The sequence below is a fragment of the Lethenteron reissneri genome, chromosome 56, assembly GCF_015708825.2.
Source record: "Lethenteron reissneri isolate LAM-NWPU_2019-01 chromosome 56, ASM1570882v1, whole genome shotgun sequence".
In the NCBI taxonomy this organism is placed as follows: Eukaryota; Metazoa; Chordata; class Hyperoartia; order Petromyzontiformes; family Petromyzontidae; genus Lethenteron; species Lethenteron reissneri.
Window position 1 is genome coordinate 2,090,457 of NC_083834.1, and position 18,472 is coordinate 2,108,928.

Genomic DNA, 18,472 nt, shown 5'->3' on the forward strand with positions numbered 1-18,472 from the left:
ACCGGTCCTGGGCCTCCCCTAGGTCGACTCAGCCTCAAATGAGTACCTGGTGCGGTGTGAAGTAAACACCGCCACCCCCTCGTGTGCCGTGCCGGCCTTCACAGCAGGGCTGGCCCCAACAGTCTGTTAGAGCCTTCACAGGCGAGGGCCTTCCTCTGTTGATGGTTCACGCGGGGGCTCGTGTGTGTGTGTGTGGTAATGATGATGTTGTGTGCTTCGGTGAGTGATGGTCGTCAACCATCACCCGGTCCATCACCATCGTCACCATCATCACCAGAACCATCGTCACCAGAACCATCGTCACCAGAACCATCGTCACCAGAACCATCGTCACCAGAACCATCATCATCGTCAACCACCATCAGACGATGGTCCTGGTGATGATGGTGATGGCCCTGGTGATGGTGATGGTCCTGGTGATGGTGGTTGATGATGGTGATGGTCTGGTGATGGTGATGGTAGTTGATGGTGGTGATGGTCCTGGTGATGGTGATGGTGGTTGATGATGGTGATGGTCCTGGTGATGGTGATGGTCCTGGTGATGGTGGTTGACGATGGTGATGGTCCTGGTGATGGTGGTTGGTGGTGGTGATGGTCCTGGTGATGGTAGTTGATGATGGTGATGGTCCTGGTGATGGTGGTTGATGGTGGTGATGGTCCTGGTGATGGTCCTGGTGATGGTGGTTGGTGATGGTGATGGTCCTGGTGATGGTAGTTGATGATGGTGATGGTCCTGGTGATGGTAGTTGGTGATGGTGATGGTGGTTGATGATGGTGATGGTCCTGGTGATGGTAGTTGATGATGGTGATGGTCCTGGTGATGGTAGTTGATGATGATGGTCCTGGTGATGGTAGTTGATGATGGTGATGGTCCTGGTGATGGTAGTTGATGATGGTGATGGTCCTGGTGATGGTAGTTGATGATGGTGATGGTCCTGGTGATGGTGGTTGATGATGGTGATGGTCCTGGTGATGGTGGTTGATGATGGTGATGGTCCTGGTGATGGTAGTTGATGATGGTGATGGTCCTGGTGATGGTGGTTGATTATGGTGATGGTCCTGGTGATGGTGGTTGATGATGGTGATGGTAGTTGACGATGGTGATGGTCCTGGTGATGGTAATTGATGATGGTGATGGTGCTGGTGATGGTAGTTGATGATGGTGATGGTGGTTGATGATGGTGATGGTCCTGGTGATGGTAATTGATGATGGTGATGGTGCTGGTGATGGTAGTTGATGATGGTGATGGTCCTGGTGATGGTTGTTGATGATGGTGATGGTCCTGGTGATGGTGGTTGATGGTGGTGATGCTCCTGATGATATAAAATATTGGAAGAAGAAGTCACCCCCTGTGAGTGGCTGGCTGAGGTGCCATCTGTTGAGGAAGTACTGAAGGCGATCCAGAGTCTGAGACCAGGAAAGGCACCGGGCAGAGATGATATCCCAAGCGAAATGCTGAGGGAGGGTGGCGTTTGTGCACAGGCTGCCCGACATGACATCATAACAACAGTCTGGACCACTGGATGGGTTCCGCAGGATTGGAAGGATGCCCTGGTGGTCCCCCTTTTTAAGAAGGGGGACCGCACAGACTGTAACAACTACAGGGGTATCTCATTCCTCAGTGTGCCAGAAAAGGTCCTGGCAAGGATTATCCAACATCGCCTTGCTAGGCACGCTGAGGAGAGGCTTGCGGAGCCCCAATGCGGTTTCAGGAAAGGGCGGTCCTGCACAGATGCCATATTTTTTGTCCGTCTGCTACAGCAGAGGCGTAGGGAATTCCAACAAGACCTACATCTCTGCTTTATTGACCTGGTCAAGGCCTATGATACCATCAGTAGGCCTGGGCTCTGGGTTGTTCTTCGTGCTTTCGGAGTCCCTGACCCTCTGTTCATGATCATTGAGGACCTTCATGATGGTGAGCGGGCCCGGGTAAAACTACGTGGCTGGGAATAGGAGCCATTCCCTGTACACCTTGGGGTGCAACAGGGATGTCCTCTGGCTCCCACATGATTTAACATCTATTTCGACCACGTAGTTCGTGAAGCCTTCGATGGCTGTACCGGAGGAATTTCCATCTGGTACAGATACAATGGGAGGCTGATCGATGCCCGGGTGCGGTCAAGGGTTGGCTCCCTATTGCTCAACCATGTTATGTATGCCAATGATTTGGTAATTGCTGCTCACTCAGAGGAGGAGTTGGATGTGCTGCTGCTGAACCTGGAGCATGCCACTAAGAGGTGGGGCCTTACCATCAGCCCCACCAAAACTAAGCACATGCCTGGGTATTTTGTACCATCGGACACTCCACCGCCACAACTCCCAGTTGGTGATGGGGCATTTGTGGAGAGAGTGGAGAGTTTCCCATACCTGGGCAGTGTGCTCATGACCGGCTCTGGTTTGACAGCAGAGGTCTCACTCTGAATCAGTCGAGCGGCATTATCTTTTCATCGGTTGCGTGATGCTGTGTGAAAGCTACCTGGTCAGTCGCTCCGCATGAAGCTTCAGGTCTTCTCGGCCACGGTCATTCCTTCCCTTCTCTATGCTTGCGAAACGTGGACCCCCCTAATGGAGCATCTTCGCCGGTTGGAAACATTTAGGCTGGCCTGCCTACGATCCATCCTGGGTTTAACCTGCAGGCTGGATTGTGTGAGGAGCTCACAAATCCTTGAAAGATCTGGGCAAAGTCCCATCGGTGAGCTCCTCCGGCAGGCAATGCTGCGTTGGCTGGGTCATGTAGCCCGCACGCACAGCCACCGCATGTCTAAACAGCTTTTGTTTGGCCGGATCGAGGGGGCTAAACGGGCGCGGCACGGGCTAGAGAAGAGATGGAGTGATGTGGTACAGGAGGACGTGGAGCTGAGTGGACTTGCCGATGACTGGTACCAGCGGTATCAAGATCGGCCTCAGTGGAGGAGGCTCGTGAAGGACGCTACTGGCTATTTGGAGGCAGTCGCCCTCCAACAACAACGGAGGGCGGAGGAGCGACACTCACAACAATGAGCGGTGTGCCGGGTGGCTAAAGCACAGCAAGTTGGTACAGTAGGGGGCACAGGTGGTGCATCAGCCAGTCATCTCGGTCATCTCGGTCAGTCGACCCGTGGCACCTACTGGGTCTGCCCCGTGACCTCCTGCCAGCGGGCGTTCGACACTTCACGTGGCCTCAAGGTGCACTTGGCCTGGCACAAGCGTCGTGGTAACGTCACCGCCACTTAGTGGCGAATGGCGGTTGTTGTTGTCATTGTGTATGTATGTGTGTGTGCGTGTGCGTGGTTGCTGGCCAGCCACCCCCTCGTGTTCCGTTCCGGCCTTCATAGGTGCTCGCTAACAGCACTTGCCCCAACAGTCTGTTAAGGCTACATGGGGGATCTTTGTCTTTGTGTGCAGAAACACGTGGGGTGGGAGAGAGAGAGTGAGGTGTGTGGCTTCAGTCGTAAATACACAGCACTGGCTGCTGCTGTGATGATGGTGATATTGGTGGTGATGGTGGTGAGGTGAGTGATGTTGGTGATGATGTTGGTGACGTTGGTGATGATGTTAGTGACGTTGGTGATGATGTTGCAGGTGTGGGAAGCTGTGTGCAAGACGGAAACCAGCGACTGCGTGCCTCCCAGCTCCCCACTGCACCAGGCTGCCGCTGCCCTCGGTAAACACAAAGACCGAGATCCCCCGTGGTTGGGTGGGTTTCTTACGCCGTGTATCACCGTGTCTCACCGTGTCTCAATGTGTCTCACTGTGTCTCCCCGTGTCTCCCCGTATCTCCCTGTGTCTCCCCGTGTCTCACCGTGTCTCACCGTGTCTCATCGTGTCTCCCTGTGTCTCACCGTCTCTCAACGTGTCTCACCGTGTCTCCCCGAGTCTCACCGTGTCTCCCCGTGTCTCACCGTGTCTCCCCGTGTCTCACCGTGTCTCACCGTGTCTCATCGTGTCTCCCTGTGTCTCACCGTCTCTCAACGTGTCTCACCGTGTCTCCCCGTGTCCCCCCGTGTCTCCCCGTGTCTCACCGTGTCTCCCCGTGTCCCCCCGTGTCTCCCCGTGTCTCACCGTGTCTCACCGTGTCTCCCCGTGTCTCACCGTGTCTCCCCGTATCTCACCGTGTCTCCCCGTGTCTCACCGTGTCTCCCCGTGTCTCACCGTGTCTCCCCGTGTCTCACCGTGTCACAGACTCCTCCAAGGAGTCGCCGCCTCCCCCACGCCGGCGCCGCTTCCTCCTCGAGGTGAACGGCGCCGGCAAAGCGGAAACTCAGGTAGCGTCCCTTGCTCACCCACCTGCTCACCCACACACACTCACCCACTCACCCACTCACTCACTCACTCATCCACTCACCCACTCACTCACTCACTCACCCACTCACTCACCCACTCACTCACTCATTCAATAACCCACTCACTCACCCACTCACTCACTCACTCACTCACTCACTCACCCACTCACTCACTCACTCACCCACTCACTCACTCACCCACCCACTGAATCACCCACTCACCCACATGCTCACCCACACACTCAATCGCTCACCCACCCAACCACTCACTCACTCCCCCATTCATTCACTCATCCACTCACTCACCCACCCACTCACTCATTCACTCAACCACCCACTCACCCACTCATTCACTCTCCCACTCACTCACCCACTCACCCACTCACTCACCCAACCACTCACTCACCCACTCACTCACTCACCCACTCACTCACTCACCCACCCACCCACCCTCCCACCCACTCACCCACTCACTCACTCATTCAATAACCCACTCACTCACCCACTCACTCACCCACTCACCCACACACACTCACTCACTCAACCACTCACCCACTCACTCACCCACTCACTCACCCACTCACTCACTCATTCACTCAACCACCCACTCACTCACCCACTCACTCACCCACTCATTCACTCTCCCACTCACCCACTCACTCACCCACTCACTCATTCACTCACCCACCCACCCACTCACCCACCCACCCACCCACTCACTCACCCACTCACCCACCCACTCACCCACTCACTCACTCATTCAATAACCCACTCACTCACCCACTCACTCACCCACTCACCCACACACACTCACTCACTCAACCACTCACCCACTCACTCACCCACTCACTCACCCACTCACTCATTCACTCAACCACCCACTCACTCACCCACTCACTCACCCACTCATTCACTCACCCACTCACCCACTCACTCACCCACTCACTCATTCACTCACCCACCCACCCACTCACCCACCCACCCACCCACTCACTCACTCACCCACTCACTCACTCACCCACTCACTCACCCACTCACTCACTCACTTACTCACCCACCCACCCACCCACTCACTCACCCACTCACTCACTCACTCACTTACTCACCCACCCACCCACCCACTCACTCACCCACTCACTCACTCACTCACCCACTCACTCACCCACTCACTCACTCACCCACTCACTCACCCACTCACTCAATCACCCACTCACCCACTCACTCATTCACCCACCTACCCACCCACCCACTCACTCACCCACTCACTCACTCACTCACCCACTCACTCAATAACCCACTCACTCACCCACTCACTCAATCACCCACTCACCCACTCACTCATTCACCCACCTACCCACCCACCCACTCACTCACCCACTCAATCACTCATCCACTCACTCAATAGCCCACTCACTCACACACTCACTCAATCACCCACTCACCCACTCACTCATTCACCCACCTACCCACCCACCCACTCACTCACTCACCCACTCACTCACTCACTCACCCACTCACTCACTCACTCACTCACCCACCCACACACTCACCCACTCACTCACCCACCCACCTACACACTCACCCACTCACTCACTCACTCACCCACTCACACACACACTCACCCACCCAATCACTCACTCACTCACTCACCCACTCACACACACACACACGCACTCACTCACCCACCCACTCACTTACTCACCCACCCACTCAATAACCCACTCACCCACACGCTCATCCACTCACCCATTCGTTCACCCACTGAACCACTCACTCACCCACTAATTCACTCACCAACCCACCAACGCTATCACTCACTCATTCACCCATTCACCCACCCAATCACCCATCCACTCACCCACTCACTGAGCCACTCACCCACTCACTCACTCAACAACTCACTCACCCACCCACCAATCAACTCACTCACTTACCCACTCACCCACCCACTCACTCACACACCCACCCACTGAATCACCCACTCACCCACACGCTCACCCACTCACTCACCCACTCACTCATCCACTCATTCACTCAGCCACCCACTCACTCACCCACTCATTCAACAATCACTCATTCACCCACTCACCCACTCATTGGCCAGTGTTGTCAATGGTGAGCGTTGTATATTAGCGAGTCGTAGAGTAGGAATTGTTGCATATTAGTGATCATTGTATATTAGCGAGTGTTGTACATTAGGGAGCATTGTTTATTGACGAGCGTTGTATGATCGGGAGAATTGTAAATTGGCGAGCTTTGTATATTGGCGAGCGTGAGTCTTCTGACTAGCGAGTGTGGTATATTGGCGAGTGTTGAATTTTTATGGGTCGTATATTAGCGGTAATCGTGCATTAGCGAGTGTTGTTATTAGTGAGCGTTGTACATTGGCGAGCGTTTTACATTGGCGAGCGTTGTACATTAAATTTCGAATGAAACCTTTCGTGACTGCAGGGATTCATATTCTTGGTTCTTTTGGTAAAGTCACGTAGAAGGGAAATAGTAAAACACAGAGACAATTTCAACCGAGAAGATGGATTCTGGTCTTGATGGATTGTGTTAATTGTGTAATGTGAGGATATATCCGGGTTGCTGATGGATCACACCTCGTTACGATGATTGGCTCTGCCGGTCCTGGCCCATAGCCAATGGGGGGAAGTCTAGGGGCATGGCCCTGACGTAATGGGAAGGTGACATCTGTAAGTAGAGGATTGGATCTGCTGGCTTGAGCCACAGCCAATGGGGGGACGAGTCAGGGGCGTGGTCCTGGGAACGTACGATGGAGTCTAGAAGATTCCACAGAGGTTAACCAGGATTGGTGGAAAGGTACCACGTGACCCGGGTATTAAAAGGGGTGGAGACGGACAACACGTGGTCAGATCTGGAACGAACGGAGGGTGAGGCCACGCTGGAGCAGGGTCCAGGCTGCCACGTGGCCGCACGTGTCTCTCTCCCTCTCACGCTGTCTGTCAGCAGCGTGAAGGAGTAAGATGGGAGTGTTGTAAATGAAAGACAAATAAAGACCGGATTCCAGAAGTCGCTTCCACGACCTTTATTACAATTGCATTCCCGGCGTTTGGCAGTACTGCTCCTGTTACTTTGTCGTCTTTCATCGGCTTCACTGTAGTGCAGAGGTCGCAAACGGGTTTTGATTCCTTACCCGTACCCGTACCCGGCCACACCAGGGTCGCAAACGGGTACCCGTACCCGGCCGTACCCATACCCGGCCGTACCCGTATCCTACCCGTACCCGCAAACGGGTACCTGTACCTGGCCGTACGGGTACCCGTTTGCGACCCTGGTGTGGCCAGGTACGGGTACGGGTAAGGAATCAAAACCCGTTTGTGACCTCTGCACTACAGTGAAGCCAATGAAAGACGACAAAGCAACCGGCCGGGTACGGGTAGGGTACGGGTATCGGGTACCTGATTGCGACCTCTGGGATGAAGCCATGTTGCAGGCGCGGGTGGGTTGATTCTAGGAACTTGAATTGTGAGAAGAGACAAGACGTTGGGAAATGAGTGACAAACGGTGACTCACCAGTGACTCACGGCCTACCCGTACCCGTACCCGGCCGGGTACGGGTACCCGTTTGATATCTCAAAAACCTGTGGAAGAGGTATGTGGATGACACTGTCATCATTTGGCCACATGGCCTCCCAGCATTGAACCACTTCTTGGACCACATCAATTCCAGACACCCATCCATCAGATTCACCATGGAAGTGGAGAAAGATGGTAAACTACCATTCTTAGATATTCTGTTTGAGAGGAAACCTGACGGATCCTTGGGACATTCTGTCTACAGGAAAGCCACCCACACAGATTCCTACTTGAAACCCGATTCTCACCACCACCCATCTCAAAAGAATTCTCTCATCAAAACGCTATACCACAGAGCTCATGGCATTTCTGACCAACACCACCTGGCCAGTGAATTAAGACATGTACATCAGGCCCTCAGGATGAACGGATACTCTGACCGCACCATCCACCAAGCTGTTTCTCCCACCATACAAAAACAGCCACATGAAACTCCGATCAAAACTATCACGTTACCATACATAGCAGGCGTGACCAAAAATATCTCCGAAATTCTAAACAAACATAAGATTCAAGTCCGATTCAGTACAGTACATAAAATCCGTGATCTAATTCCATCTGTGAAAGATGTCATTCCTGACTTACAATACCCTGGAGTCTACAAACTGAGTTGCAGTTGTGGTGATTGCTACATTGGAGAAACGAAACGTCATATCTCTGATCGTGTCCGCGAGCACAAGTCAGATCTGAAGCAGGGCAAAACTGATTCTTCCGCCGTTGCCGATCATTGCTACAACGCTGTGGGCTTTCATGATATTGTCTTTTCCGAGACTAAGGTGCTTTGCAAGCCTCCTGGCTACCATCAAAGGTTTGTACACGAGGCCATCCAAATATACAAACACAGACATAATTTCAACCGTCTTGGTTCTTTTGGTAAAGTCACGTAGAAGGGAAGTAATAAAATAATAAAAATAAAACATAATAAAATAATTCTCACGACGTTTTGGCCACAACGCAAGCAGCCGTCCTCAGGTGAAGAACATGTCTGTCGATAAGACAGAGTCTGAATGACAAGTCCTAGGCTTGGAGCGTCTATTTAAGCTGGGAGGGAGGAGGAAGAGCGCCTTGACAAAAGAATTTGCATATGAAGAGGAATTTTGCATATTTATGGGAAATGCAGGAATGCGCCTAGTGCTACTTGTGAAATGCGTAGGAGGTGGGCGGGGGGTTTTCAAAGTCATATTATGCCCATGCATTATGCAGGATTAGCAGCATCAAAGGGAGGGGGTAGAGGTAGCATTAATAAAGGGAATGAATGTTAATAGTATGTAGCTGCAGTAACTAAACAACCACGTAAAAAGCTAAAGTATAAACTACATAGTATCATCAGTATGCTAAATATACTCTCAATAAGCTGAGCTACTAACCGTAAGTAATACATTACAATTCTAGGTCGCAAAAAATATAATATGCTTCCAGCTAAACTTTTTAAACTTTTTCCTTACATCACACGGGTCTATCCCGTACTATATGCTGCCATAGACAAACCCAACATTAAATTGTATACTGTATTACTATACACTACCCTATGTCTTAGAATAATACATAGTGTAATATTACACTATGTATTATTCTACCCACCCAACTGTATACCACACTGCTGTATATTCACTATACAATTGCGATACTATATATTACCCTATACATTGTATTAAACATTACACTTTAATACTATTTATTATTATACAATATGCTATACACTATCTCTGCAGACGTAGCAAGATCTGAAATCTCTGCAACCCTCAAAAACGCTAAGATGCCAGCTAGCAACATCAGCAAAGATGAGCGTTTTGAATTAGCTCAATTAGAAAAGAGGGATGACATTGTCATCCTCTCAGCCGACAAAGGCAATGCCACTGTCATCATGGACAAAATACAACAACAAAATTCAAGAAATACTCAACGATGGCAGCTATACAAAAATAAAAAGAGACCCCACCAACAGCCTCGTCTCTAAAACCAACCAAATCATTTCTGATTCAACCGCATTAATTGATCAGACCAAACAGTTCTCGTTGAAACCTTCTGCAGCCATGCCACCAAGATTATACGGCTTGCCAAAGATACATAAAGAAGATACACCTCTTCGTCCCATTGTCTCAACTCCCCCACATACAAACTGGCTCGTTTTTTGTCTGAAATCCTACTGCCTTTCACTGGAAAAACCACCTCTGCGGTACTAAACTCTACTGACCTGGTATCGACCATCAAGGGGATTTCCCTGTCCCCAGACGACCTGCTTGTCAGTTTTGATGTGGTTTCCTTATTCACCAAAGTTCCTGTACCTGACACCATCGCAATCATTGAAGACTTGGTTCATCAAGGACTGAATGCTGGGGTACCCCCCCTGGTGAGACACTGCTTAACCAATACATACTTCACCTGGAATGGAACTTTCTACAAACAAACTGAGGGCACCCCAATGGGCTCCCCTCTATCTCCGGTGGTAGCCAACATCTTCATGGAGAAATTTGAGACTGACGCCATCCAGACTGCCACTCTACGCCCGACCTTATGGAAGTGGTACGTAGATGACACTTTTGTCATCTGGCCACATGGCCGGCCTGCTCTAGACCAATTTCTTGACCACATCAGTTCCATACACCCAGCCATCAGATTCACCATGGAAGTCGAAAAAGATGGCAAGCTACCTTTTTTGATATCCTAATTAAAAGGAGACCTGATGGTTCAATGAGCCACTCTGTCTACAGGAAAGCCACCCATACGGATGCTTACCTAAAACCAGATTCCCACCACCATCCATCCCAGAAGAATTCCCTCATCAAGACTCTATACCATAGAGCCCAATGCATTTCCAACCAGGAACACATTGCCAGTGAACTCAAACACGTACGCCAAGCTCTTAACGCTAATGGTTACTCCGACTACACAATCCGCAAAGCCATCACTCCAACCATCAAGAAGGATCCTGTTGAGGAGCCTCTCAAGACCATCACCTTACCCTACATTGCTGGGGTCACAAAAAAGATCTCCAAAATCCTGATTAAACACAAGATCTAGGTCCGATTCAACACAGTACATAAAATCCGTGATCTGGTCCCGTCTGTAAAAGATGTGGTTCCAGACATACAGTACCCTGGCGTCTACAAACTAAGTTGCCTCTGTGGTAGCAGTTACATTGGAGAAACCAAACGACATGTCTCGGACCGCATCCGTGAACATAAAGCAGACTTGAAACACGGTAGAACAAACACCTCAGCCGTGGCAGATGACTGTTACAATTCAGTGGGTTCACATGATATTGACTTCTCCAAGACAGATGTTCTCTGTAAGCCATCTGGCTAGCATGAGAGATTCGTTCATGAGGCGATCCACATATACAAACACGGAGACAATTTCAACCGAGAAGATGGATTCCGGCTTAGCAATCATTGGAAGGACGTAATACACCATTTCGGATCTTAACTGATTGTGTCCACGTTTACGGTGACTTTCAGACCACGTTCCACTCACTGACATTGACTATATATCTTGTATTCTCCGCAGGGAACGGATTCTTTGCTCCGCTGCAAGCTTCCTACCACCACTCTCCCATTGACATATTTCGTTGCTTCCTCTTAGTACCTTTCACGCGGCGGTTAATGGTATAGTGTATAGCATATTGTATAATAATAAATAGTATTAAAGTGTAATGTTTAATACAATGTATAGGGTAATATATAGTATCGCAATTGTATAGTGAATATACAGCAGTGTGGTATACAGTTGGGTGGGTAGAATAATACATAGTGTAATATTACACTATGTATTATTCTAAGACATAGGGTAGTGTATAGTAATACAGTATACAATTTAATGTTGGGTTTGTCTATGGCAGCATATAGTACGGGATAGACCCGTGTGATGTAAGGAAAAAGTTTTAAAAAGTTTAGCTGGAAGCATATTATATTTTTTGCGACCTAGAATTGTAATGTATTACTTACGGTTAGTAGCTCAGCTTATTGAGAGTATATTTAGCATACTGATGATACTATGTAGTTTATACTTTAGCTTTTTACGTGGTTATTTAGTTACTGCAGCTACATACTATTAACATTCCTTCCCTTTATTAATGCTACCCCTACCCCCTCCCTTTGATGCTGCTAATCCTGCATAATGCATGGGCATAATATGACTTTGAAAACCCCCGCCCACCTCCTACGCATTTCACAAGTAGCACTAGTCGCATTCCTGCATTTCCCATAAATATGCAAAATTCCTATTCATATGCAAATTCCACATATTTGGAGCATTCCTGGCAGCGATTTCAGCCGCACCACCTCTACATAACAATAGGCTTTGTCAACAATTCTACACAACAAAGAATAATTTCCTGGCAGCCATTTAAGCCGCACCACCTCTACATAATAATAGGCTCAGTCAACCATTCCACACAACAAAGACTAATTTCCTGGCAGCGATTTCAGCCGCATCATCTCTACATAACAAAAGGCTCAATCCCATTTACATGGCACCTTTACATCATCCGCACCTAGTTTACACAACAAAGGCTCATTCCTAACATCGTGCTTCAGCCGCACCGAACCTCACAAAAATAATATCCAGGGCCTACCTTGGCTCCTCCCACCCTCAACCAGTATATATACAAATACTGTTTCTTGGAATTTCACTTGATACAGCTATCGTGCTGTGACGGTCCCACCTGAAGACGGAAGCTTGTGTTGCCTCCGAAATGTCGTGATTTTTATTTTATTTTTATTTTACTTTTATTAATTTTAATTTTTTACCTACGTGACTTTACCGAAAAAACCTAAGAATATGAATCCTTGCAGTCACGTAAGCTTCAAATCTAGAAATGATTTCTTGTGTTGCGATCGAAACGTCGTGAGAATTTTTTAAATTATGTTTTCATTTTTATTCTTTTATTATTTCCCTTCTACGTGACTTTACTGAAAGAACCAAGAATACGTTGTACATTGGCATGTGTTGTTATTTGCGAGCGTTGTACATTGGCGAGAGTTGTTATTAGCGAAAGTTCTATATTAGCGAGCATTATACATTAACAAGAGTTGTCCATTAACGAGCATTGTATATTATCTCGCATTGTACATTGGCGAGCATTGTACATCAGCGAGCATTGTACATTGGCGAGCGTTGTGCTTTGGCGAGCGTTGTATATTAGGGAGCATTGTATATTAGCGAAAGTTTTATATTAGCGGGAGTTTAATATTAACGAGAGTTTTATATTAGCGAGAGTTTTATATTAGCGAGAATTTTATATTAGCAAGAGTTGTACATTAACAAGCGTTGTACATTAACGAGCGTTGGATATTAGCGAGTGTTGTATATTGGCGAGCATTGTCTAATGGCGAGCCTTGTATATTAGTGAGCATTGTACATTAGCAAGCATCGTTTATTACCTAGCGTTGTAGACTAGCAAGCGTTGTACATTGGCAAGCGTAGTTATTAGTGAGCGTTGTATATTAGCGAGTGCTGTACATTAGCAGGCATCGTATATTGGCGAGCATTGTACATTGGCGAGCATTGTACATTGGCAAGCGTGGTTATTAGTGACCGTTGTATATTGGCGAGCATCGTATATTCGCGAGCATTATACATTGGCGAGCTTTGTTTATTAGCTAGCGTTCTACATTGGCGAGCGTTATTTGTGTTGTATATTGTCGAGCATTGTATATTAGCGAACATTATACATTAGCGCGCATCGTATTTTGTTGACCGCGTATATTTCCGATTGTCGTTTATTAGCGAGCATTGTATATTATTGAGCGTTGTATATTAAGTGAGCATCGTACATTAGCGCATGACGTGTATTGGCGAGCCATGGATATTAACGAGCATTGTCCATTGGCCAGCGTTGTACATTGGTGTGTGTTGTTATTAGAGAGCGTTGTGTCTTGGCCAGCGTTGTATCTTGGCCAGCGTTGTATATTAGCAAGCCCTGTATATTAGCGAGCGTCGTACCTGGACGAGAGTCGTACATTGGCGAGCGTCATATATTAGGGAGAGTCGTACATTAGACAGCATTGTATATTAGCAAGCATCGTATATTAGCGAGAGTTGTACATTGGCGAGCGTTGTGTATTAGGGAGAGTCGTACATTAGACAGCGTTGTATATTAGTGAGCATCGTATTTTAGCGAGTGTTGTACATTAGCGAGCCATGTATATTAGCAAGCATCGTATATTAGTAAGTGTTGTACATTAGCGAGCGTTTTATATTGGCGAGCATTGTGTATTAGAGAACACTGTACATTGCCGAGTGTTGTAATTTGGCGAGCGTTGTACATTGGTGAGCGTTGTCTCTTCGCGAGCATTGTTATTAGCCAGCGTTGTCATTCGTGAACTTTGTATTTTATCAAGCGTTGTACATTGGCGAGCGCTTTACATTGGTTATTGTTGTACATTGGCACTAGTTGTACAATGGTGAGCTCTGTTATTAGCCAGCGTTGTATAATGGCGAGCCATGTATATGTAGAGGAGTAATATGGAGACGTGACGTCATGCTCGCTGTCCAGTGCGACGACGTCATGTGACGTGACGTCATGCGCGCTGGGCGGGGCGATGATGTCATGTGACGTGACGTCATGCGCGCTGGGCGGGGCGACGACGTCATGTGACGTGACGTCATGCTCGCTGGGCGGGGCGATGATGTCATGTGACGTGACGTCATGGGCGCTGTCCAGTGCGACGACGTCATGTGACGTGACGTCATGTTCGCTGGGCGGGGCGATGATGTCATGTGACGTGACGTCATGGGTGCTGGGCGGGGCGACGACGTCATGTGATGTGACGTCATGGGCGCTGGGCGGGGCGATGATGTCATGTGACGTGACGTCATGGGCGCGTGGTGACGACGTCATGTGACGTGACGTCATGGGCGCTGGGCGGGGCGACGACATCATGTGACGTCATGGGGGCTGGGCGGGGCAACGACGTCATGTGACGTCATGCGCGCTGGGCGGGGCGATGACGTCACGTCTCACCGGGGCACTTAAGGGGGACCCCGTGACGAAAGCGGGTGGTTGTGGGAGCCCGCGATGGAGAGCGGTGGGAGAGCCAGCCAGGGGTAGAGCTCAGGGAGTCTGGGGCAGCAGAGGTCGCAAACGGGTTTTGATTCCTTACCCCCCGTACCCGTACCAGGGTCGCAAACGGGTACCCGTACCCTACCCGATACCCGGCTACACGTACCCGGTCGGGTATCGGGTAGGGTACGGGTATCGGGTAGGGTACGGGTATCGGGTAGGGTAGCTGGGTATCGGGTAGGGTACGGGTAGCCGGGTAGGGTACGGGTATCTGGTAGGGTACGGGTATCGGATAGGGTACGGGTATCGGATAGGGTACGGGTATCGGGTAGGGTACGGGTATCTGGTAGGGTACGGGTATCGGGTAGGGTAGCTGGGTATCGGGTAGGGTACGGGTATCGGGTAGGGTACGGGTATCGGGTAGGGTAGCTGGGTATCGGGTAGGGTACAGGTAGCCGGGTAGGGTAGCCGGGTATCGGGTAGGGTATGGGTACCCGATTGCGACCTCTGGTCTGGAGAGAAGCTGGCGGTAGTCATCGAAGGCGCTGCTCTGCCCCGGCCGGTCGGTGTTGGCTGAACCCCCGATCCGTCTCGAGAGAGAGAGGCCTGGAGCTCGCCGAACTCGGAACAGACCGAGTGAAGGTCCGGGTGAAGGTCCCCTACCCCTGCGGAAGTTATCCGAAACCCCGAATAGTTAACAGGCGCAAGGTCTTGGCTAAAGGCCTGCCGCGGCGTCGTCGTCATCGGCACCTCAGCATATGTTAGCGAGCATCGTCTATTAGCCGGTTTTGTGTATTGGAGAGTGTTTTATATTGCCAAGCATTGTAGATTGGCAAGTGTTTTATTTTGCCAAGCATTGTAGATTGGCGAGTGTTTTATATTGCCAAGCATTGTACATTGGCGAGGGTTGTACGTTAGCCAGCGTTGTATGTTAGCGGGTGTTGTATGTTAGCGAGCGTTGTATGTTAGCGGACGTTGTATGTTAGCGGGTGGTGTATGTTAGCGAGGGTTGTATGTTAGCGGGTGTTGTATGTTAGCGGGTGTTGTATGTTAGTGGGTGTTGTATGTTAGCGGGTGTTGTATGTTAGCGGGTGTTGTATGTTAGCGGGTGTTGTATGTTAGCGGGTGTTGTATGTTAGCGGGTGTTGTATGTTAGCGGGTGTTGTATGTTAGCGGGTGTTGTATGTTAGCGGGTGTTGTATGTTAGTGGGTGTTGTATGTTAGCGGGTGTTGTATGTTAGCGGGTGTTGTATGTTAGCGAGGAGTTGTATGTTAGTGGGTGTTGTATGTTAGCGGGTGTTGTATGTTAGCGGGTGTTGTATGTTAGCGGGTGTTGTATGTTAGCGGGTGTTGTATGTTAGCGGGTGTTGTATGTTAGCGAGGGTTGTATGTTAGCGGGTGTTGTGTGTTAGCGGGTGTTGTGTGTTAGTGGGTGTTGTATGTTAGTGGGTGTTGTTAATGGGGTTACTGTGATCCCCCAGGTAGCGCCCGGGCCCATCCCCGTGATGGTGCCCCTCCTCAGCGCCCCCCTGGCGGCAACGCCAGCGGCGTCGCCGCTCACCAGGGCACCCAAACTCCACAGCGCCACTGGGGGTGAGACCACTCTTGCTAACACGCACTCCATTACTCACACTCACACTCACTCACGCTCACACTCACACTCACTCCGTTACTCACACTCACACTCACTCACGCTCACACTCACACTCTCACACTCTCACTCAGAAACACACACTCCGTTACTCACACTCGCTCAGAAACACGCACTCATAACTCACTCTCACTCAGATACACTCACTCACACTCACTCACTCATTCACTCACTCACTCACACTCAGAAACACGCACTCACAACTCACTCACTCACACTCTGTCACACTCAGCACTCTCACTCACACACTCACTCACTCACACTCTGTCACACTCAGCACTCACACACTCACTCACACACTCACACTCTCACTCACACTCACACTGACTCACACTCACTCACACTCTCACTCACACACTCACTCACACACTCACACTCTCACTCACTCACTCACACTCTCACTCACACCCTCTCACTCTCACTCACTCACACTCTCACTCACTCACACTCTCACTCACACCCTCTCACTCTCACTCACACTCTCACTCACTCACACTCTCACTCACACTCACACTCTCACTCACTCACACTCTCACTCACTCACACTCTCACTCACACTCTCACTCACTCGCACTCTCACTCACTCGCACTCTCACTCACACTCTCACTCACTCACACACTCACTCACACTCTCACTCACTCACACTCTCACTCACTCACACACTCACACACTCACACTCTCACTCACACTCTCACTCACTCACACTCTCACTCACTCACACACTCACACACTCACACACTCACACACTCACTCACACTCTCACTCACTCACACTCTCACTCACACTCTCACTCGCTCACACACTCACACTCTCACTCACTCACACTCTCACTCACTCACACACTCACTCACACCCTCACACTCTCACACTCACACTCTCACTCACTCACACTCTCACTCACACTCTCTCACTCACTCTCACTCACTCACACACTCACTCACACACTCTCATTCACACTCACACTCTCACTCACACTCTCACTCACTCACACACTCACTCACACTCACTCACACTCTCACTCACTCACACTCTCACTCACACACTCACTCACACTCCGCACTCTCACAGTCTCACACGCCCCACTCCACACCCTCACGCTCACACACAAGACAAAGATCCCCCTCTAGTCTTCATCGGCTCTCAGGGCAAGTGCTGTTAGCGAGTAGCACCAATGAAGGCCGGCACGGCACGCGAGAGGGCGGTGTGGCTCGAACCGCACCCGGCCGCCTTTGTCTCCCCAGGACTGATGTTTACACACCGCACTGGGTACTCATTTGAGGCCGAGTCGACCTAGCGGGAGGCCCACGTCCGGCTCAAATATTCGCCGTCAACCGTCACCGGTGGAGAGCGTTGCGATCGAACTCGGCAAGGGAGCTCGCTCCTCCACGGCGCCGGCGAGGAAACCGCCGCAGCGACGCTCGACTCTCCGTGTCCGCCCGCTTGCGCTTTCCGTCGACGAGACGGCCGCTCGCTTTCAGTTCCGTCGCGCCGGTGGTCTGGACAAGGCCGCGACGGGGCACCGGCTGCATCTAAAACTAAACAAAAATTTTTAAACAATTTTTTATTCTTACCAGGTAAGGCCCCTACTGAGATATGTAGCTCTTGTTCAGAAGCGAGCATGGTTATCAGGCGTCAGGGTCGGGATCAAACCCACGACCTCCTGCGTACCAGGCGAGGTAGTTAACATCTCCTAGCCACCGTGATGATGATGACAGAGAGAGACGCAAACTCCAAATATACAGCAGCAGGCGTGAGGGTCAGGATCGAACCTCCGACCTCCTGCGTACCAGGCGAGGTAGTTAACATCTCCTAGCCACCGTGATGATGAGAGAGACACGCAAACTCCAAATATACAGCAGCAGGCGTCAGGGTCGGGATCGAACCCACGACCTCCTGCGTACCAGGCGAGGTAGTTAACATCTCATCAGGGTGGGGATCGAACCCACGACTTCCT

General features: G+C 50.2%; 1 protein-coding gene across 1 annotated transcript in view; it reads left to right on the top strand.

Moving 5' to 3' along the window:
- The window catches only part of LOC133357013 (sine oculis-binding protein homolog), a 30,976-nt gene that overhangs the window by 3,635 nt on the left and 8,869 nt on the right, over positions 1-18,472 (top strand). The window contains exons 2-4 of the mRNA XM_061574754.1: positions 3,563-3,644; positions 4,163-4,245; positions 16,348-16,459. Of these exons, the coding sequence (XP_061430738.1) occupies positions 3,563-3,644; positions 4,163-4,245; positions 16,348-16,459 (277 nt within the window). The remainder of the gene's footprint in view (positions 1-3,562; positions 3,645-4,162; positions 4,246-16,347; positions 16,460-18,472) is intronic.